Below are 21,737 nucleotides of genomic sequence, written 5' to 3'. Positions count from 1 at the left end.
GCATTAAATGTTTTTCTAAGGTTCAAAGAGATAATGGAACCCTACTCTGGTTTACTCTTTTATTATGTATGATGTCCGTTATGTTGATCTGCAAATGTGCCAAATTTGCATTTTTTTTGTTGTTGTTGTTGTAAGTATTCAGATAAGCAACAGTCACTGGATCAACAAATGACACTAAAATAATAGTAAATGCTAAAATGGTACATGGACTCACTTTAAGGAACGTTCAACATATTGCAACCCACAGCTAAAAGAACAGTGTTTAAGCACTGCACTGTTGAGTTTGCTGTGTACATTTTAATATGGAACAAGTTGCATTAAATAATCTGATGACGAAAACTGCAAAAAAAAAAAAAAAAAAAAAAAGGACTTCCTGTATACAGTACATGAAAAAATAAAATAAATTCCATATAAAGCACATTTGGGCTAATCGAGTGAAAAAAAGAGATGCAAACTTACTTTTTCATGTGTATCTTATGTGTTTACGTGCGCTGTATTATATTAGGGTATTATTTAACTCGTTATTCTGCGGTAATACCCTCTGATATTCAATTTCCTGTGACTGTAATCAACGATCAGACTGTACTCAGTTGATTATCTCCCACAGAAGAAAGACAAAAATCACGTATCCAATCAAACCCGAGCAGCTCTAATGTGTTTGTTTTTGCTGTGATTGGAATTTACTATCTAAGTTGTTTAGTTTGCTCTGCAGGCTCACACTGCATAAAATGATAATACACCTTAATCCATTGTTGGTTAATCTTTTTAAATGTATCTTGTAATTGCAATTTTGACAAATTTTATTCCTATTGTGCGTGAGAATGAATTTTTAAAAGGATTCCAGGAAAATAGATCCAGCCACGACTCCTCATATCGTTTTTTTTTTTAACCACATGGCTGGATTTTGCAGCTCACTCACAATACTGATTTCTGCCTCTAGACAGGAGCAGTACTTGAGCAGTTTATCTGTAGATTAGTCTGGTTCCTGGATTAGTAGCCCTGGATTATCTCCACCTTAATGAATGACAAAATGAGGTAAATAAACACAATTATAAGGGACCCCAGCAAGAGGATTCAGTCACCCTGGGGAAGTCGACCGGGGTTAGTGGGCAGTATTTATTTAAACATGAGCAGTCAAGACTTATCTCAATTCATTCAAGGCAGCAGATCATCAACTGTTGTAAAAAAAAAAAAAATAAATAAATAAATAAATCTGCAAAGTAAAACCTTTCACATGAACTTTCATTTGCTCCTCCGTTTCCATGGCGACAGGGTTCCTCTTCGGTGACAGATGTTGTGGATTGAGCAAAGCTGCCAATTTGCGGTATGAAAATGCTCCGGCCGCCTGTCAGGTTTCCGAGGAGCAGATGGGTTAAGGGTCTAATCAGGCCACAACCGAGTTAATCCGAACTGACGGCAACTAGTGGCACTAATATAGACGAGGTGAGAATACACGACTGGTTTTTTTTTTTTTTTTTTTTTTTTTTTACTGCATTACTAGTACTGCTCTTCTCCAAGTAAATATGCAGGAGATTAAAAACGCTGCAGGGAAAGAATCATTTCTGCAAAAACGTGGTGTGATTTTGGTGCATATAAATGTTCTTGAAAAAAAATAACGTGAGGGCAAAGAGGGAGGCTGAGAGAGAGAGAGAGAGAGAGAGACAGGAGACAGGAGGAAAAAAAAAAAAACATGCACATAAAAGAGTAGATCAAGGTGTTTTGAGCATCCGGAGAGCCGCCCCCTTGCAGATACCTAAACAGGGGAGGAAGGGGTCTGGCCGGAGTATCCCGTTCCTGCAGGGGTCCGATTGTCTGCTACCCGCGGCTATGAGAAGAAAGCTGATTACAGGAAACAGCATGTTGCATTGCAGTGCAGGGTTGCGTGCACTTGATCGCCACGTGTTGCCATTTTGTCCGACGCCTCCCTCTCTCTGCGTTTTCCATCTTAAGTGCTTCTCGGTTGTTGTTTTTTTGCAGCGAGACGCTTCTTTGCTCGGTCTGAACTGCAGGCTGGGGAGCGTTTGCTTCTTTCCTGCATCGTACCAGATAAAGCAACCCCCCCCCCTCCTCCTCCTCTCCTCCTCCTCCTCCCCATCCTCCTCCCCCCCCACACACACACACACTGTCTCAAAACGACTTGTCTATTATTAAAAGCTTTTAAATGCAGCAGTGTGTTGGCTGACTACCAAATCCACTGCCTTGTTGCCACGGAAACACATACCCTGGTCTCAGCTGCCTCTTCCCCCCTCCTCCTCCTCCTTCTCCTCCTCCTCCTCTTCCCTCCTCCTCCTCCTCCTCCTCCTTGCAGGCTCATATTTCAAAACTGTCAGCAATCTTGTGCACTCACACTGCTGCCTTTCAGCTAAAAGCTTTTTGTGCTTGCTTGTGGAGGAGAACTGAGGGGGGGGGGGGAGGGAGGAAAGGATGGGAGTGGTTAAAGGAGAGGGGAGGGAAAACGAAGGGCCTCCCACACCGTTGCCAAGGCAACTTGATGTCACGGTGACATCACGCAGCACTAAAAGCTTTTAACCGGATTCCTCTCCTGCCTTAGGCCCCATTTTGAGTCCTCTTTCAGCTAGGCTAGGGGGGAAGGGCGCAGGCAGGACGGTGGTGTGTGTGTCTGTCTGTGTGTGTGTGTGTGTGTGTGTGCGCGTGCGCGTGCACGCTGAGCAAGCCTCCCTGCACGAATCCCTCCCTCACAGTAAAAGACTTTCAAATCGAACCTTTAAAGATCCTGTTTCTGCAAACACAGGTCCAGCACGGGCCGAGAGAGAGCCGTTTCAAACATGGCATCAGAGGACGGTTTCAGCTACCTAATTCCAGGCCACAGTGAGAAGCACAGGCGGGCCCCGAACTGGACGGACGGCGAAATGAAGGCCCTCCTGTACGTGTGGGAGGAACACCACAACGAACTGAAAACGAGCAAGAGGAACGCCAAGGTTTACGAGAAGATGTCCCAGAGGTTTTTCCAGCTGACCGGAGAGCAGCGCTTCAAAGAAGAGATCAAGATGAAAATCACCAACATGTCCTTTCAGTACAGGCAAGTGCACCGCATCTAAAGTTTATGACTTCAAACTCCAGCTGTTGCATGACTATAAACATCCTTTGTGTGTGTGTGTGTGTGTGTGTGTGTGTGTCTCTAACAGGCGACTGAAATCCTCAGTCGGCGAAGTGGGCGAGATGCCGGATTGGCCGTACTACAAGCCCATCGAAAAGATCCTCTCCAAGCCGCTGGAGAACGGCAGGGTTACCTCGTTAGAGTTTCAGGCCTCTGCGGCGGGCCCCTCCACGTCCTCCCAGTCCACGGACAACCTGGTGCCCCAGTCGGAGGAGGGCATCATGGGGTTCCTGCCGGAGTACACGGGCTCCTCGGATGAGATGGAGATAAAACAAGAGCTGGACTCTTTGAGCTCCGACAGCGAGAACACACACGGCTCCAGGTAACAAGACACCTGTTGTGTGTGTGTGTGTGTGTGTGTGTGTGTGTGTGTGTGTGTGTGTGTGTGTGTGTGTGTGTGTGTGTGTGTGTGTGTGTGTGTGTGTTTCCATCATCATCAAGTGTGATTGATGAACTGACCTTTGTATTGTATTGTTTCAGGGAGGCAAAGCCACATTTTCTTACATAATGGTTTTACATGTCTTGGGTTTCCTGTTGCAACATTTCCTAAGAAAAAATGGTTTTGTAAACCCATACTTTCAAGGAGCGTGTCAAAGAGGCTGTGCTCGGTAATATTGGTTTAAGAAGAGAAACACTTTCATGGCTAAGAAAGATAATAGTCCACGAGGAAAAAAAAAATAGAAAAATCACTGACAGCACTTTAACTCTCCAGTAAATATAGAGCTTTTTTTTTTTTTTTTTTTTTTTATATATATATCTTGAGCTAAATATAATAGCCTACTTTAACATTTATAAAAAAAAACTTGATTTAAAAGTAGCTGAGCTTCAAGGATATCTTTATTATTCTCACTTAACCAAAACAAATCAAAAGCTCTGCTAAACTAGGCTAGTTATCGTTTTAGTAGCTCTAATTCATCTTTTTTTTATTTTTATTTTTTTATCTACAGTACTGGATGTAGCTACTTTTATTAAACAAAATTAGTAGGATAAAAGATAATCAAAAGTGGTACATTTAAAACAAGAACGTTTGAAGAGGAATGGCTATTGCCAGCTGTAACTGGATTTGTCTCTCTTGCGTTGGCTGTGTGGTTTGGTTTTAGAAATGTTTTATTGTAAAAGCAACGTTTACGCGTAGTTTTTTTCCCCAGATATGGTTTAAAACAAATAAAAGTAGGTCAAATTTTCTTCATTTTGACTTGTAGCTTGTACATCAATGGCAACACATTTAGTTTCAGTTTAAATTAGTTTTAAAATACTTTTTAATAATTTATGATTTTTTTATAAATTTATGATGGACCAAGAGAATTGGCTGTCGCTGAATATTACGGTGCTGTCATGTGAACCTGGAGGTGATTTTACCCGACGGCGCTTGTTCTTAAAGGTTCCCCGTCTGTTCTGCAGCTCCCATCCGGTTTCATCCAGGAGGAGGCACGCCAACAAGAACCTGTCCATGAAGAGGAAGAAGCTGCGAGTATTGCAGGCCATGCTGCAGCAACAGAAGAGGTCGAGTCGGGCCATGGAGGAGACGTGCAGGGAGGTCCGCCGAGCCCTGCACCAACAGAACCTCCTCCAGGTCCAGTGTCTGCAGCTGCAGGAGCGCATGATGAACCTCCTGGAGAAGATGGTCCAGCTCCCCTCCACCACGTCGGGGTCACGGGGTCAGAGTGGGGTGAAAGATCCGGGGAAACCGTGAAGTTGGTATGGGTCGTCCGGGAGAGATCGTGCTTGCTTCACATCCAGCCTTGTAGAAGAAGAAGAAGAAGAAGAAGAAGAAAAAAAAAAGTATTTTATTTAGGATTCCATTTTAACATCAAACATTTTTAAGGTTTTTCATGATATAAGTAGCTGTCATCAGTGCAAAGCTGGTATAGACAGACATAAATATGCGATTACCATGACTGAAGGTGCCTGAATATCGTTAAAGGAAGATGACCATGCTAGTAACTGTTATGACACTTTAGGATCTACATCTTAAGTCAGGCCCCAATGTGCAATTTCATTTTAAGTATAGTTGTATTACTTTCTTGACGATTTGCTATATACCGTATTAAAATCACTGTGGGAACCACAGCCTTACAAGATCTTGTCAGATAATTTTTTTTTTTTTTTTAATTGTGCCAGGATAATTACACTCGGGAGGTCTGATACCAAAAATACGGCCATTTGCAGCATCACAGACCAGGAATTTAGGTAATTGGAGAGGAACTGACTGCAAAAAGACAACAGAGTCAACGCAATGTGCTTCAGATTTATAGGGAAAATACATTTTTACAGCCCACACGTGAGCTATTTTTGTGCAAAATAGCAAAGCAATCCGTTCTGGATCACGGTGATGAGACAGAATGATTGCTAACCTTGATTTTTTAAAATTTAAAAAAAAAAAATTTCCCCATTATATTAATGTAACTTCACAGAAAACTGACTGGAAAAGACAGATGCCTCTCACAGGAGCTGCAGTAAAAGGAAGAACATGGTTTTCAGATGAGAAAGAAATAAAGGTGAAGCTCAGGTACCTGTATTAAAGTTAAAATCTGACTAGTTCTTCTTATTATATCCTCAAAACTACAGATTTTTTTTTTAATACAATAATATCTATATCTTGGGTGGCATTATGGTTTTACGTTTAGAAATAAAGACAAACATGACCGGCTGTTTCATTCTAATTTGACCCATTTTAGCACCAATACGTGATTCTGCAGGGCAATTACTGAAATGCAGAATACACAGTAGGTTAAGGAGTGATCGAGCTGAAAAGGTTAAGGTCTTTGCCTTTCAGCCTATTTTAAGAGGATTTGGAGAAATTAGGGATTAAGTTAGTTCCATCATTCACAGCTCAATGGAAGTCCCTCTTTAATGAAAATGAGAAAGCAACCCCCTTTTTTTTTTTTAATGCACATTATGCGACCTTCTGGATGCCACTTTCACATCAATAACGGAAAATGCAACAGCCTGTCAAGCCCTAGACAATCAATAATCCCGTCACGTGACTTTTTTTTTTTTTTTTTTAATCAAATCAGTAATCCCCCACCCTTTTTTTTTTTTTTTTTTTTTAATGTGTAAACTGCACTGCACATTTGTCATAATGCGTGCAGCCGTTGCAGCCCTTTGACCAGAGAGTTATTGTTTACACACCATCCGCTGTTAAGTGTTGCATCAGTGTGGAAGAGACGGAAGGAGAACCACATGCAAGATGCAAAGGGAAGAAGGATCATATGGGTAATACTTATAATTTATATTTTTCAGAACAATTCAACGCCAGCATTTCCAAATTTAAGAGGCGTTGTTGGGCGAAAAACACGCAGGTTTTTTTTTTTTTTTTTTTTACATTTTATTTATTTTAGCGGAAACTAGAGGCCGCCAACTGCCGTCCGTGTCAGCCAATGGCGTCACTCCAATCGTTTGAATATTGAACATGACAGGCCCGCTGATTGGTCGGAAGGAGACGCCACGTGAATCCAGAGACGTTACGCTGTCATGGTTACAGTGAAAGACGCTTTGTGATCGCCGCGGTGTGTGAATGGAGGAGGGGAGGCGGTGCACGCGCAGGCTCCGCCATACGGACGACCTAATCACGGCGGGGAAATGTTGTTTTGAATAATTTAAAAAAGTGTAAAGTGAAAAATGTAAACGCGTGGACGGTTGTTTTTTTTTTTGCGGAACTTTTCCCTGCTGGAACAGGTAATGTTTAAAAGTTTGTTCTCAAACGGTCGCGTGTTTCGGACTTTTAACGCGAGCGTTTTTTTTTTTTTTTTTTAGTTTAATGTGTTTATAACGGTTAAATAAACCAGCAATAGTTCTTATCAGGTGTTTTAAAGTGTTGGAAATGTGTAACTTCTGTTTAAAAACAGTGGTTGACCGAAACCAAGCGGTGTGGTTGTCATTAAAAGTGTTTGTGAGTAGGGAGCCAGCTGGCACTCTGTTGTTGGGTGGAGGGAGGGGTGGATGGAGGGGTGGGTGGGTGGACTAATATGCAAGCTGTGTTTGCACATAAAAGCTGTCTCTGTCACATCTATGCCAGATAATTGCTCAAATAAGATTGATGGCAGTAATATTACAGAAAAACACCCTCCTCTCTTATTTTTTTGTTTGTTTTAAATGCTTATTTTTTTGTTGTTTTAGTATTTTGTAATTCCTTTATAATAAAGGGTCTTTAGAGTAAGAATAGCTGCTATTAATTCACTGTGTAATGTAGCGCTGCAAGAATTAGATGATTTAATTGACTAGTTTCTGCAAAATATATCTGCAGCACTTTTGATGGTTGATTATAGTGAATATTCTTTTTTTTTTTTTTTAAATTTTGTCTGAGATGGTTATTAACTAAATATCTTTGAGGTCTGAGCTGTTGTGGATTGACAAGCAATTTGGCAGATTGTTTGATAGTGACAAATAGAGCTGCATCAACGAGTTGATAAATCATTTAGTTAATCGAGGTAAATTTAATTACCCTTTTAATAAGAAAATGCAAAAATTCTCTGATTGTATCTTTTTAAATGTGATTAATTTTCTGCTTCCTTTTGTCCTCCATAATAATAAACTGAATATCTTTTAGTGGGGGACTGTTTGTTGGGACAAAACAAAACATTTTAGGGCACATCTTGGGGTTTTTGAAACACCGGGAGATGTTTTTCACCATCGTCTGACATTTTGGGGATCAAACAGCTCATCGTTTAATTCAGAAAATGATTCACAGAATAATGAAAATAATCGTTACAGCCCCAGTGGAAATAAGTGTTGTTATATTTCTAGAATAATATTTCAAATCTTAATTAAATCGAAATTTACTCGTGATAATTATTCCAGTCAAACTACGTCACAAAATTGCTTGCTTTTTCTCCGCCTTTTGTCTTTTTGTGTAGGATGACAACAACGCAATAGTGTTGGCAACCTGCAAGTGTCTCAGTTCCCGCACGCCGAATCTCGCAGCACGCTTCAACAAAGATGAGGATACAGGGACAGCCCGAGGGCGCGAGGAGGCGTCTGGATTTAAATGTAATCGGTGAGCTGAGGGGTGTGGAGGTCATCCGTAGCCGGGCAGGATATGGCTTCACAATTACAGGGCAGAGGCCGTGTCTTTTGAGTGGCATCCTGGAAAGGAGCCCCGCCGACTTGGTCGGGCTCAGACAAGGAGATCGCATCATGGCCGTCAATGGAACTGACGTGTCCACCGCTTTGCACGAGACCGTGGTGCAGCTGATTGGCAGCTGCGAAGAACCCTTGCGTTTGGTGGTGCACACTGAAGCTCGGCTAATGGTCAACCCCATCCTTAATGATGCAAAATTTGGCTTTGGCCAAAAAAGTGGTATTTTCCAAAAGGCCGGTGTTCTTCGCACTATTTCGCACGATTCAAGCAATTCCTCCTTTAATTCTGGTCGTGCTGTCGCCACCAAACAGAGGCCGGTTTCGGAGCCCGATATGTCGCGGTGGTCACAACAGTGGAGTGTTTCAGCCGAGCAGCCGCGGGAGGAAACTTCCACAGTGGGGGACACAGACTCTGTTTTTACAGACACCGAAGAAGCTAACCCAGACTGGGGTATGTTAAACATGACCTTGGTGGTTGGCTACCTGAGCTCCACGGAGCTGATTTTGAACACTCGTGAATCAGAGGACCACTGTTTAAAAGCCATTCGGGAGAGGATACGACAGTTAGGCACCGAGCAGAGTACCCATACTCTGGTGATGATGAAGATTATGTTTGATTGCATTCGACTATGTGACGATGCGGGAGCTGTTTTGGCAGCCTTCCCCGCGGAGAACCTCGTCTTAGGGGCTGTGTGTGCTGAGGACCCACGTTTTCTTTGCCTGGTCACTACAGCACACATTATCAATGGCCGTGTACCAGAGGACGGTCCTCTGCGGGCGTCCTGCCATGTTTTTTTCATTGACCCGGATCTGGGAAACCACGGTGACCACATAGGGATTGCTGGTCGCTTTGGCTTTGACTGCACTTCAGATCCAGATGCCTTGGGCTGCCTGGAATTCCCTCAGACTCCCCCAGATGTCCTTCACTTTGTAACAGTCCTGTACAGTGACTTGGGGGAGGCCGTGGAAAAGCTTAGAGTCAAACTGGACACAGAGGCTCAGCAGCAACCCAAAGAGGATGACGGCACTGGCAAGCAAGGCAGCGCCAGCAGCAATGGGGACAGTGGTATTGGAAATGCTTCTCCCCCTGAAGAGAGAGCGGACAGGGATTTCCCCCTCACGACCCAAAACCATCCCGGGGCCCACCTCCCCAGCTGTCCGTGGGATTATCCTCCGGCTGACGACCTCACCCCAATAAACCTCTCCAAGAATGGCCAAAAACTTGATCCAGAGAACAGTGCGAGCACACATTCCCTTTCAGAGTCACTACCTGGCCCAGATTCTCTAACCAGCTTTTATGGAGGTCCCCCACCCAGGCTGGAGTTCCAGTTTAAGCCCCCACCACCTCCTCTGGCTTTGGGTAAAAAAACGAACTTCGGAGATCCTCTGCGAGGAAGCCAAAGGTGGTTCTCAAAGCCAAAGTGGCCCAAAGCCATGAGTAGTGATCCTGAACCTCAAGAGACGTCCAACAACAACTGGTCCTCCAACGTCAGCCTCAGTGCCAGCACAAACAACCTGCCCCCTCCAATGAGCCAGATACCCTGTGACAGGTACCAGTCAGCAGAGGTCATGATGCTGCCTCCCAGGGAGGAATGGACCAGAAGATTTGTTGAGCAGAGACAGAAACAGCGGAAGGACGGCGGAAACAAAAATGTAAGTGAGACGCATTTTTTTTATTTTTCAAAGCTGGAGTCGGCAACATTTAAAAATAAATCATTTAAGGCACTTTTTTAGTCAGCTTTTGAAAATGGTGATCAGATTTGTCGGGTCGGTCAGTGAACCGTGATTTAAAATAGCACTTCTAAACATTTGTGCTTATTTAACTTGCAACAAAGAGTGATTTCATTTTACTTTTAGGAGTCTGTAAAGATCAAAAGTTCTCAATAATTAATTAAAGAAAAAGGTAAATATTTGAGGAAAGTCCTGTTAATTACCCTACGGCCCTTGTAGCGGTCTTGACACGCAAGTTAGGAAACCCTGGTCTAAATTAATTGTCAGAAATTCATCAGTCAAACATATTTTCACTTTTCAGCCTGACATCGTGTAGTCTGAATGTGTGTAAATATATTTTACAATACTACTAGCTACTAATCTTTTCTTTTTTGGGGGGAATTATTGGTAAATTAGTTTGTTCAGATTTCTCATCAATGTGCAAATGACAAATTCTCTACTTTCAGTAACATTAAATAGCTCCATTATAAGTGCAAGAGCATCTGTTTCTGTATTTTTTAACACAGTGAAACAGGAAGTATTAAATGTTCACAGGGAGTTGCGTTTCCAGGCACTGAGGGGGTGTTAGTAAGTCTGTTTTTGCTGGCACCTAAAAAGAAACACCATACCACCATTTCACCCGTCAATTGGTGCCGAGTGTGAACTGAGCTCAGAAAACACCTGCTGGAAGTCAATGATGTCATTGTCATGCATGCGGTTTGGTGTTAGTGTTGGTTTCTTCTTTGCCCACAAGATGTCCCCATGTATCCATGTGGTCCAGGAAACAAAGCTCTCTCAGGAAAACAGTGATGTGGATACTGAAGCGGTGTGTTTCACTCAAGACAGACAGAGGGCTCCAACTGGTCAGCATGTAGGCGGGTGTGTGTGTGTGTGTGTGTGTGTGTGTGTGTGTGTGTGTGTGTGTGTGTGTGTGTGTGTGTGTGTGTGTGTGTGTGTGTGTGTCAATGGCTGGGCAATCAAGGATACATGCGGTGTGTGTATTGGATAAAGTTTGGCCACAGAAGATATCGTTTTTTTTTTTTTTTTTTTAACCTTCATTTATCTGAATTTGCATTTATTTTAGTTACCCAAATTATTTATTGAAGCAAAGTACTTTCCTGTGTTTCTAAGTCAGAGCCGGATCTCTTCTTTGTCCTCCAGCTTGCATTAGAGCAGAAAGAAGAGAATCTCGAACAGGAAGCCGGGCAAATTACAGGGAGAGCCCGTGTCAAGCAGTGGTGATTATCTGCAATTCTTAAACTCTCGTTTAGACATCATGTCACAACCTCTCATCATATGAATAGGGGGTGGCTCTTTTATATACAGTATTAGAAAGCTACAGTGGTATGTTTGATCTTTGACTGTGGAATTACCTCGCATTATATGGGAATGTAGAAGCTTTAGCATTGAAATCTGTCCAATCTAGTGGAAAATGTAAGATTTGCAGAGCATCTGTTTCAACTGGCTCACTTCATAGTCGCCTCTCACTCTGATTGTACTGTTACATTTCCTCTGACGAGTCCATGAGCAATTCTATCATCTGTAACTCTCCAAACAAAAAACTGCACACATGACTAGTTTCATGTGTTTATGTCTCTTATTTCTTGGTAATAATAATAAAGTTGATTTCAATCAAACTGGTTGGAACAGAGTTGCAGGATGACAAACAGTACAGTCAGAGGTTCATAAAGCCGGTAGTAATATCTGTCTCCTCTTTTTGTCGAATAGGTTTCCAGGTTTTGGGGTATAGGTGCTGCCCGCGCCTCCAAACGTCGTTCTGCCAAACGTCTCAGCCTGGCACGGTCACTGGACGACCTCGAGGTAGGCGCCAAGTTCCTTTACTTATGAGAGCATTTCCTGGCATTGGAGATTTTGTACAAAGTATAAAAACACACATGCATATTATACATTTCTATTGTCTTTCATTTTTTACTTCAAAGTTTTGGTGAGTGTTCCACTTATTTCCACTTGGAAATGCATCAGCACTTTAAACTAGTTGCAGTGTTTTTTTTTTTTTTTTTTTTTTTAATGCTGACGGTCCGACAGGCTTCTGTACTTCCCATTCTGCTTGGCCTGTGTGTGGAAACGTTGTTTTTGTTCCTTAATGTGGACATTCAGTCGAGCCATCCCACTTTTTTTTCTCTCTGCACCCCTTTCGGCTCTTTTTTAACCTCTCATTTCCGTCGCTTTGAACTCTGTGTTTGCTGCACTTGTGGCGAGGGGTGGCTCACAAAGTGGTCTTTGTGCGGGCCAGAGGCAAGGTCCTGTTTGTTTGGCCTCCCTAATGAGCACTGCTGCGCGACTGCATATCGTGCTCACATTCTCTCATATTAATGTCGCAGAGGAACTCTTTTTCTCCAATGGTCTGTGCTCGCGTGCATTACCGCTGCACACTGATTCATATTCACAGAAACACACACACACACACACTGTTCCTACATCTGATAATTGCTCTGCACGCACATGAACGGGCACAAAAACAAACCAAAAAGTGGCATTACCGTGTTGCACTGTATATACTCGGATTAGTCACAGACACACCCGCAGACCACACATTGTACTCAAAGAGTCACACCGTGAACCTGCTCCTCGGGTTTGTTCCAACCCACACTAAAAAAAAAAAAAAAGGCTTCAGGTTCTGAGCAGGTCTGATGTACAACTGTTGGATTAAAGATGGTTATAAAAGGTTACGACAGTTGCAGAGTTTCTGCTGGCACAGCACAACACACATTCATTCTGCCATCGCTGATTTACTGTCTTAATCGCCAGTCTTAATGGCTCTCCCTGGTCATTCTCAGATATGTGTTCATATTGTAAGAAACCAGGTTAGGTTGCTTTGTTCTGGCATATTTTATGAGGTTACAAACTTTGAACCAATGATAAATCATGTATTTAAGTTCTGTTTCTGTTCTGTTACTTCGCTCCAAGTTGGCTGACGAACGGAGGTCCTCTTGCAACATGTTTTTATTGGTCTGGTGACTTGAAAATATGAATCACTGCAGCCATGAGTCCATTTATTCCAGAGTTTACCATCACACCTTCTAAGCAGCGCTATGAGACGCGTACCGTGCTCTCTGTTAAGTTTCAAATAAGAAGCTGATAAGGAGCTGATGCTCTGCTGTGCAAAATAGTATCGGTTGGATGGAGAGCTGGATGCTTTCACACGTCTGTGTTACACCTTGAGTTTGCTTTGTTGCACGTGATAACCTGGTCTTCACATTTCTGCTCTATCAGGACCTGCTGCAGCACAGACGAGGAGAGACAGTCTGTCACGTGTGGGCTGGTAAATACATGGCTGTAAATGGGTGAAGTCTGGTCAAGCGTTATGGAAAATATGTCTCTAAAGACTGTGTTAGATTAGCCAAGACTTTGGTTTGAATGCTGGAATTGTTAAGGTGCGATTTTTTTTGATTTTTGTTGTTGTTGTTGTTCATCGATAAGTGTACGTTTTGCAGAATTGTCTCTTAAATCGTCACTGTCCGTCCTTTTAACTGGTTTTGACCATCTTCATTTAGCGAGACGGACTATAATGCCTCTTGGTATGTTTTGTTTTTCTACCAAAAAGTGATATCACCAGTTTTTATCAGCAGCAGGAATTCCTACCGTTCAGCATACAAACTGCCGGGATCTGCCACTGCAAACAAAGCTTTCTTCTGTTTGTATTTGCTCAGTCATATCGACTCCAGTTGTTGAAAGAGTGAGCAGCGGTGGACATTTCATTTCCCCCGTACCAGATTTCCCAAGTTGTTTATTCTTCCACACTTCCAACATTATTTCCCAACTGGTCCTGGTTTTTTGAGCCCGCCGCTGAGAGCTAAAAGAAAAAAACCAAACTGAAACCAACCCATAACATAATAAAATGTACTGCAGTGAGTGTTTTTCCAAAGAACGTCACAGAAGAACTTCAATTTTGGTCGGAAACGTTCTGCCCCTCGGAAACCGGAACGTCACTCAGAACAACTCGCTCGTCTCATTGCTTCCCCGCTGTAGTTTTCGAAGCATTTCGAGGGTCTCTGTTGCCGATTTGACATAAAATTTGATGTACGCTCTCCACGGTGAAATCGCAGATGCTCACATATCAGTGGTCACAAAGTTGTGTGTAACTCGGGGGCTGATGTTGATCTAGCGATGCAACTTGGAATACTTTCCCACGAAGGTTGCAGCTTCCCCGTCCTCCGTGCATGTCATGGCGCTGCACTGCATTTGTGTGCAACAGGAGCAGTCTCTGGACTTGATTGCCTCGCATGTGTAATGGTGACTCTGTTTCCAAATCACTACAAACATGCATAGGATAACATCCAAGAATAGTGCATCTGGCTCGCAGCGACTCAGACCGCGTCTAATCAGGAACAGCACTTAATCCGTGCAGTTTAAAGTCATGATATGCCTATACATTGCATGTAATAACACTTTAGGGAAATTGTTATGGTTGTCAAAGGCAATTAGAGCCTCACCTAGCGCTTGCTGGTGGGCTCTCATTACAAGAGCTGGGTTTTCATCCTGAGTTCATAGTCAGAGGTCGGGTCAAGCACTTCTAAATGCTGCTTCAGTGATTTAAAGCCCATCCATGTCATTACTAATTATGTCCTTATGAAGACTTAAGGTCTGGCTTTTGGTTTTTGTTGAGACATCCCAGCGGGAATTTTGACACTGGAATCTCTGAAGACCTTGTACATCAGACAGAAGAGACCAACTAGAAAGTGAAAACGGTTTTGTTTTTTTTCTTCCTCTTTTGAAGGCCGTGCTCCACTTCGCGGGGAATAAATGATCAACCCATCAAGCTGATGCACAAAATGATTCGCCTTAAATGACGTATTTATTCGTTAGTGCAGGTAGGAGCGCAGCGGAGGGAAGCGTTTGGGTTCGGCATCGTTTTTCTGACCCGTGTATTGTTTTGCGAAGGATGATGTGAAGGACTGTTCTCATGGCAAGTGTTGCAAAAAAAATGCACGATAAGCTCTCCCTCAGTGAGGCATCTGGACACACAAGGACACCGTGAGGCTATTTTGCAGTTCACCATCAGCCCCCTTCGGGTCGACCCCTGTTGATAACCCCGGCCAGAGGAGCGTACATCTCATCTGCTGCTTTTTCCACGCGTGTCTTTCGGGCTCAGCAGAGGGAGAAGCCGCCACGCAGCTCTGTGCGTTTGCGCCGATTCGCTTTCCCCCGCGTCTCGCGACGAAGGCCGCTTTCGGTGCGCGCCGAGCTCTTTGATGTCAGAGCTCCTTATGTTCGGGCACGTCGAAGAATGTACCTCCTTGTCCTACTTCCGCGCCGAGCTCGTCAGCAGAACCTCCTGCGAATGTCCCCGCAGATCCAACCACCGCGACGAGCCCGTCTCTCGCTCACCACACGCTCCTCGTTTGCAGCTCCGAACAGATGCTTGGTGCCCGCGACGCGCCGCGCATGACGGTGCGCTCAACTTTGCAGCGACGACACCATGAGCGGGCTGCTGCGCCTGGTGTTTACACTGACTCTTGTCTTCTGAGGTTATCGCTGCAAATAAAAACATCTGTCAACGCGAGCCGTTACTCGACGCGCACTGTTTTTTTTAAAAATTTTTATTCGGGCATATACCCACGGTGCCTGCTGGGAAATTCGGGGCAGCTCTTTAGCTCCATGCATGCGTGAAGTTTCTCCTCTCCTTTTAGGTGTGGAGACATTAGCAGCTCTTGTTTGCATGCCTGCGGGTAATGGATCCATCCTGTGGGCGTAGCAGAAAAAAAAAAAAAAAAAAACCAAGAGAAGGCATGAAGACACAGAGACGGGGAGAGAGGTAAATAGAGAGGGGAAAGAGGAGGAATTCACAGCAGAGAGAGCGAGAAGGAGGGAGGGAGAGAGAGAGAGAGAGAGAGAGAGGAGAGAGAGAGGGAGCTTTTGAACTCCCAGTAGCTGTCAGGATTTTCGGCCGGTCTGCACGCTCTCTCCTCCCCCGTTCAGCAGCTCCGTGTCTCTGCGCTGCAAACACCGACTCCCACAGGCACCGCGGAGACCCGGCGGATGGACTCTCTCACACACAGCAGGCGTGTGGAGCAGCGCTGAAGACGAGCCGAGCACACAGTGCCACACATGGAGCAAACTTTAACTCTCAACTCCGTAAGTCGTGTGAAACCTTGAGGTCTTCATTATCTTGCCTGGCTTCACTTCTCCGTTTTTTTTTTTGTTGTTTTGGTTTTTTTTGTGGTTTTTTTTTTTCTTCTGCGATGGCATCTTCATCTTTCGCACCAGCGATATCGTCCCCGCCACCGTTACTTTTCCTTCTTTGGGCTCTTTGTGGCTCCTGTTGTAGCCTTTGAGAGGCATACAGTGGTTAGCTTGTGTGGTCTGTCAGAGGAATGTTTTGACCAGTGCCAGCTGAACTCCCATGTGCTGTATGACACACACTGCACCGCTGTATAAAGCAAAATGTGGTCTTGCATCTATATCAGGATGCACGCTGACTTTAAATTAGATGTTATGCTAAAAGAGTTCTGTGAAGTCACCCGGGTTTATTCTTGTAAACTGCATGGGCATTTGAATGAAGTTCACTCTGTTGCACTTGCCCTGAGAAAATGACCCTTTGTCGCAATCAGTTGGCGGCATTAGGGAGAAGTTCGATTCAGTGCGAGGGACACTGAGGTCGGAGGTTTGTTGCTGTCAGATGGAATTAAATCCTCAGTGAACGTTCAGTTGCGTTGTTTTCTGAGGTGATCGTGTGACAGCCACAGTTTGGTTTGGACTTGAAATGGTTGCTCGTGGTTTCACCTTCCCCCTTTTTGCTTTGCGCTGGCATGTCTCCGATTTGATTCACTGCCCCTCTTATTCATTTTTCTTTCAGCAAGCTTTGCTCAAATTCTTTTTTTTTTTTTCTTTTCTTTTTTTTGCCTGCCTCTCGACTACTGCCTAAGCTTTGCTGTTCCTACAGTTGTCCAAAAAGGAACTAATACACTGTAAATGCCAACAGAGATGAAGTTATGATGATTATTAATACTGTGAGAGTTCCTCTAATTATTCTTCGCTCTGTTTTTATGTGTGTATTGTGACTTGAGATGAGCAGCAGTCGTGTGTTCCTGGCGATTAGCGGTAGAGGCAGGAGAGAACACGACGCACTTTTATCTCCCTGACATCACATGGCCAGCTCTGGAGGAGTGGGTGGACAGTTGTGCTCACCAAATGTGTCCTTAGGCTACCATTGTAGGATGAGCAGCCTGACATTTTCCAAATGTCTCCACTACGATTCCTCTTCTCCGTTTCCTTCCTCCCGCAAAATGTTTTATTGCAATTACAAAGACTGCTCTCTCCTCCAACCCACCAACTAGAAAAACAGTACATTAACACGGCAAAAAGTAGAGTAGAAGTTATTTAACTGTCCAGCTGCTCGCTGTATGAATATGCAGCAGCCAGTAACCAGATGACCAGATGTGGCTGTGGTTGCTGAGTTTGCTGTATGACCAGACTGAAACCACGGAAAATACCAGCTGCCTCCCCATCTCTGGACGGAGGCTTACTGCAGCTCTCCTCTTGGCTGGTGTCTCACCAACGCTATGACATCATCTATTGAACTTTTTTTTCTTTTTTTTATTATTGTTTTTTCAGTGAACCAAACAGCTCCTCATCACCGTGATAGGCTGCGTCTATACCAGGACACCAACTTGTGTGAATGATTCATTCACCACTCACTGTTTACCTTCCTCTCTTGCACTATTATTATATGTCTCTGTTTCACTGAAAGGAACGCCAGTGCCAAGGGTGTGGATGTTACCCAACAAGGAAGGGCTCGAGAGCTGCCAAAGTCTTTTATCACTTCACGGGTAACAGTTTAAACATGTCTGGCTCACAGCGGGCTGCATGTCGTGTTTCTCTTTTTACCCCACACCTGTAGCTCCGATAACACCGGGGAAGGTTTGCTTCACGTCCGTGACATTGAGCAAGTCAGCCTGTCTTGTTTGAACTGGAGAGGGGGTCCAGGCAGGCTTGAAAACGTGAATGTAGCTGGTATCTTTTCGGCCTTGTGTTGGCGCAAGATGCTGCACAACCAGGCCAAGGTCTCGTCTACTTCGCCCTGTGGAAGTCGTAAACATGAAATGTCGGGGGAAGCCAACTTAACTCCCCCCGTGATATTGTGAAGAACTGGCTTAGGCAGTCTAAACACTAACTTTACATCTTGTACTGGTTCTATAACATCTCCATCCTGCGGTTAACGGAGGGTATTTCTTGTTATGCCGCGTGTTAATGCGTGATGTCATTGTTTTAAGTTAAAATGCCACATATTGTTTATGTTATGGCCTGCATCGTGTTTCCAAGGACAGCAGATAAAATAGTTGCCCTGGAATGCTATTATGTAATCCTGGATAACTCGCATCAATACATGTTTGTGCAAGCCAAAAGAGGCTGGTAGACTTAGTTTACATTTATCAGAACTAACTGAATGTCTTTCAGGAGGGAGGTGTATGTAAACAAGGCATCACACTTTAAGTTTTAAATATGTTATTATATATTAATTTTTTTTTAGCTTAATCATAATTTGGTCATCATGCCAAATCCCCATAAAGACTACATGCCATAATTTGGCCCTTAGCCTCGAGGGATGAACTCAGACAAATTTGCCTTCACATATTTCCTATCGCACTCATAAGGCTCAGGTTCCAGAAAGATTAGACGGCAGGGTGTCGGGTCAATCGGACTTGGACAGGAAGTGAACAGTGATGGCCGTTCTTGTCATTTGCAACACAGTACGGCCTCGTCCACTTCCAAAGTGCAGATATTAGTCCAATTCATATCATACTCTTATCATCGCGTAATAAATGTACGCGTACATCCAGCCTTTTCAAAACACTGCGCACTAAGCTTTCGTTTGAGTGTGTGGTGGAAAACTGGGGGGACTCGCAGAGCTAATTATAAGTGTCAGGTTTCAGGTTGGAAAGTCCATTTCTGGTGTTTTTTGTGGAAAAGAAAGAGAGCAGTAAAAGGGTGTGGTGGCATCTTATGTGGTTTATCCACCTCGAGCCCTCCAGGCCCTCGCAGCCCTTTCTCTATGATAATAAATTGCAGTGGGAGGGGTCGTGAGCGCTGGTTCTAGTTTCTCCCTCTGAAGTTATGCTATTTTTGTGGAGTTCAGCTGTGCCTTGTAAATCAAATATTTCATATATATGTTACTCATTTTGTACACAGCACGTCCTCCAACCAGCCTGTGACATGCCATGATTACTTTTTGTTTCCTCGTCACGACGAACTTTTGTTTTCTTGCGTGTGTTTAGGCTTCACTGTTAATTCACAGGTAGTAAGTCTGACACCATGAGCTGTTCAAGTTCAGGCAAACCTGGTTGGTAAACACCAACGCAAAACCTACATTGTTGTGAAAGTTGGGAAATTCTAATATTGGCTAAAGCAGCACGATGGCGGCGCTTCAACAAGTAGGGCAGCAAAGAGAAAAGTGTAAACATATCCATGTAGAGGAATTTTTGCACTCGCTTAAAGTTTTTTCTTTTTAGTATCAAATAGCTAACACACACACACACACACACACACACACTGGCAGCACTGCACAAATCATATTAATGCATTTGAAGGCAGACAGGAGCAGAGCTGCACCCATCTGCTGTGGCTAACCGGTTAGAGTCGGGGAACAGGGACTAGATTACTGACGATCAGAGGGATTAGGAGATGAAACGCGGTGTGACGATTGCCTCTGTTCGCATGCAAATCACTCGTACAACTCTTTGAACTACTCATTTGTTCACCGAAGGGATTACAATTTAAGAGCACAGACATGTGTTCACCCAGTATCATTACAGCATCTGATAGAGGATCCTTATCTGTTAAAAAAAACATCACAGATTAATATCGCAATTAAAATATTGGCTTTCCACTCAAATTCTAAAGTGAATTCTCGTTTTCATGCATGAATAAGTAGCACAACAATGTTTTATCGAAATTTGTGCACTGCATGAAATATCTACACATCTAAATCTAATATCTTTGCCTGTTCGTCAAATCAAGACGTTACGCACCTATTTTGAGAGAACAAAGGCTGTTTTTGCTAAAAATGATTCTGATACGTTTATCTCTGTAAAGCCGGATATCTCCAAATGTTACGAAACACAACATTGTACTTTGTCTAATATTCAAATTCATTATTATTTGAGTTGTTGTTGTTTTTTCTCCAATACCACCAGTCTTCTAACTTCACAAAAACAAAAATCAACTGTTTCAAAACTTGAATCAGCTCCAGTATTAGTCTCATTGTGGAAAACAACGGAAATTTACATCATAAGTCAAGTGGAATTAGACTGCTGTCATAATTTCTAAAGCTCCGATGACAAAAATAGGATTTCATAACGGAGCATGACGATAAAACGCGTATTAGTCGAGTTTCATGGTCCTTTATCTGTGGACATATTGTAGATATCAAATCTAAGGGGACACTAATTGTGTTAATGTTGTTTATGGTTCCTGCTCCCTTAGCATCACATAAGCATGCTGACCTCATCAGATCCTTGCTAATGTGATGGAGTGTAGGTTTTCCCACAGTAAAAACCACTGGATTGCACTCCTTCGCGTCTAAAATCAAAAACGAGACAAGACGTCAGTTTCATAACTCTCTAAATCAGTCCGTCTTCCTCGCTCCCTCGTACTCCCTGCGTGGTTGGGAAAGAAAAGTGTCTTCCATCTTATCAGTTACCGCACCCTCACCCTCCCTCCCTGGAAAGGAAGTTGTCTCGATGCAAGTCTCTTTCTTGATGTTATTTTCAGGGAATAGTTTGCCGTCTGCCACAGATAGCAGGCCTCGATTATTTTCCGTCTCGGGTCAAGTTTGCCTGGTGGAGAACTTGCCATGCAATTAGTCTGGTGGCAAGCGGCACTTATTGCTGCCGTAAGCCTGTCTAGAAATGTTTCACAAATTGATTAAATCAAGAAGAGGCTCAGCGCTCACGTGAAACCTAATTACTTTGTGGCAGAACACTCTGTGTCTCCGGTCGGCAACACCAATGCAAGACACAGGAAGATGCTCCTCTTGCAGGTATTTGCTTTTTAGAGTTCCACCATGCTTTGCTTCTTGTTATGAGCGCGTGTGCTCACCTGGCTGCAGTGAGCTTCTTGCCTCGGGGAGGTCAAAGGGCGAAAGTAGACCTGAAGGGCTGAACCGGGCTGATCTGCATTGTGTGAATTTGTGACCACATGGGTGACTCGGCACCAAAAATAGCTTCAAAGTCAGATTTTATCTCCACGTGAAAGCCCACGCCTTTCTGTGTTGCATTTCTGAGCTATAGCATAAAGTACAGGTCGGGAATATCACTTTCAAACATCTCAACATTAATTTTTCATTTTTGAGATGTTCGTGGAGCTCTATCAACCAAGCACCAACCTCCTGGGCTGAAAAATGGATGATGATGAAAGTGCTCAAAATTGCAATGGCCACTTGAGGCCGGCTCCAAAACTGAAGCAATCCACATAGACCACCATGTTAAAATGCCCAACTTTACAGCAGAAATAAACATGTTTACGGCCTCTGGTACAATAACAGTTGTGGTCTCTTTTTTACATTCAATACAACTGTATTTTGCACAACTCACCACTTTAAATTTTATTAAGAGTTCAAATTATGCATATTAAAAGGCGGGGCTGCTTTTAGTGACAGGTGTGATTACAGTTGGGGAGCTGCCTGGAGGACTGAGCAAATAGGCTTCATTCACATCGCCTCATTTCTAGGTAGGTAGGTATTTACTTTATTAATCCCCGAGGGGAAATTTTTTCGCTACAGCAGCATACAGAAGCAATAAGATAATAATAGAAACAATAGAATAAAATAATAGAATAGAATAGAATAGAATAGAATCATAGAAAAGCAATT

At 43.5% G+C, this 21,737-nt stretch overlaps 2 protein-coding genes across 6 annotated transcripts in view; both read left to right on the top strand.

Moving 5' to 3' along the window:
- Nucleotides 1-1,365: 1,365 nt before the first annotated feature.
- Nucleotides 1,366-5,199, top strand: msantd1 (Myb/SANT-like DNA-binding domain containing 1). Of its 2 annotated transcripts, XM_069725858.1 has the most exons (4): nt 1,366-1,443; nt 2,753-3,040; nt 3,147-3,440; nt 4,520-5,199. In XM_069725858.1, the coding sequence occupies exons 2-4, from the start codon at nt 2,787-2,789 to the stop codon at nt 4,809-4,811; spliced, it is 840 nt and encodes a 279-aa protein (XP_069581959.1). In that variant the 5' UTR covers nt 1,366-1,443; nt 2,753-2,786; the 3' UTR covers nt 4,812-5,199. The 2 variants fall into 2 exon arrangements, with proteins under 2 accessions (XP_069581959.1, XP_069581958.1); XM_069725857.1 differs by lacking the exon at nt 1,366-1,443 and having other exon boundaries at nt 2,460-3,040.
- A 2,791-nt stretch (nt 5,200-7,990) lies between these two features.
- Nucleotides 7,991-21,737, top strand: part of LOC138637299 (regulator of G-protein signaling 12-like) — a 36,371-nt gene continuing 22,624 nt past the window's right edge. The window contains exons 1-2 of one of the 4 annotated variants that reach the window (XM_069725851.1): nt 7,991-9,850; nt 11,636-11,728. In XM_069725851.1, the coding sequence (XP_069581952.1) occupies nt 8,057-9,850; nt 11,636-11,728 (1,887 nt within the window). In that variant the 5' untranslated portion in view covers nt 7,991-8,056. Of the gene's footprint in view, nt 9,851-11,635; nt 11,729-15,520; nt 16,004-21,737 lie in introns of those variants that run through there. The other 3 variants (XM_069725853.1, XM_069725854.1, XM_069725855.1) reach the window with 3 other exon arrangements.

Source organism: Brachyistius frenatus, unplaced genomic scaffold, assembly GCF_029030835.1.
Source record: "Brachyistius frenatus isolate BFR_SWC_R1_liver_20210118 unplaced genomic scaffold, ASM2903083v1 Contig_454, whole genome shotgun sequence".
Classification (NCBI taxonomy): domain Eukaryota; kingdom Metazoa; phylum Chordata; class Actinopteri; family Embiotocidae; genus Brachyistius; species Brachyistius frenatus.
This window is presented reverse-complemented; position numbering and strand designations above follow the sequence as displayed.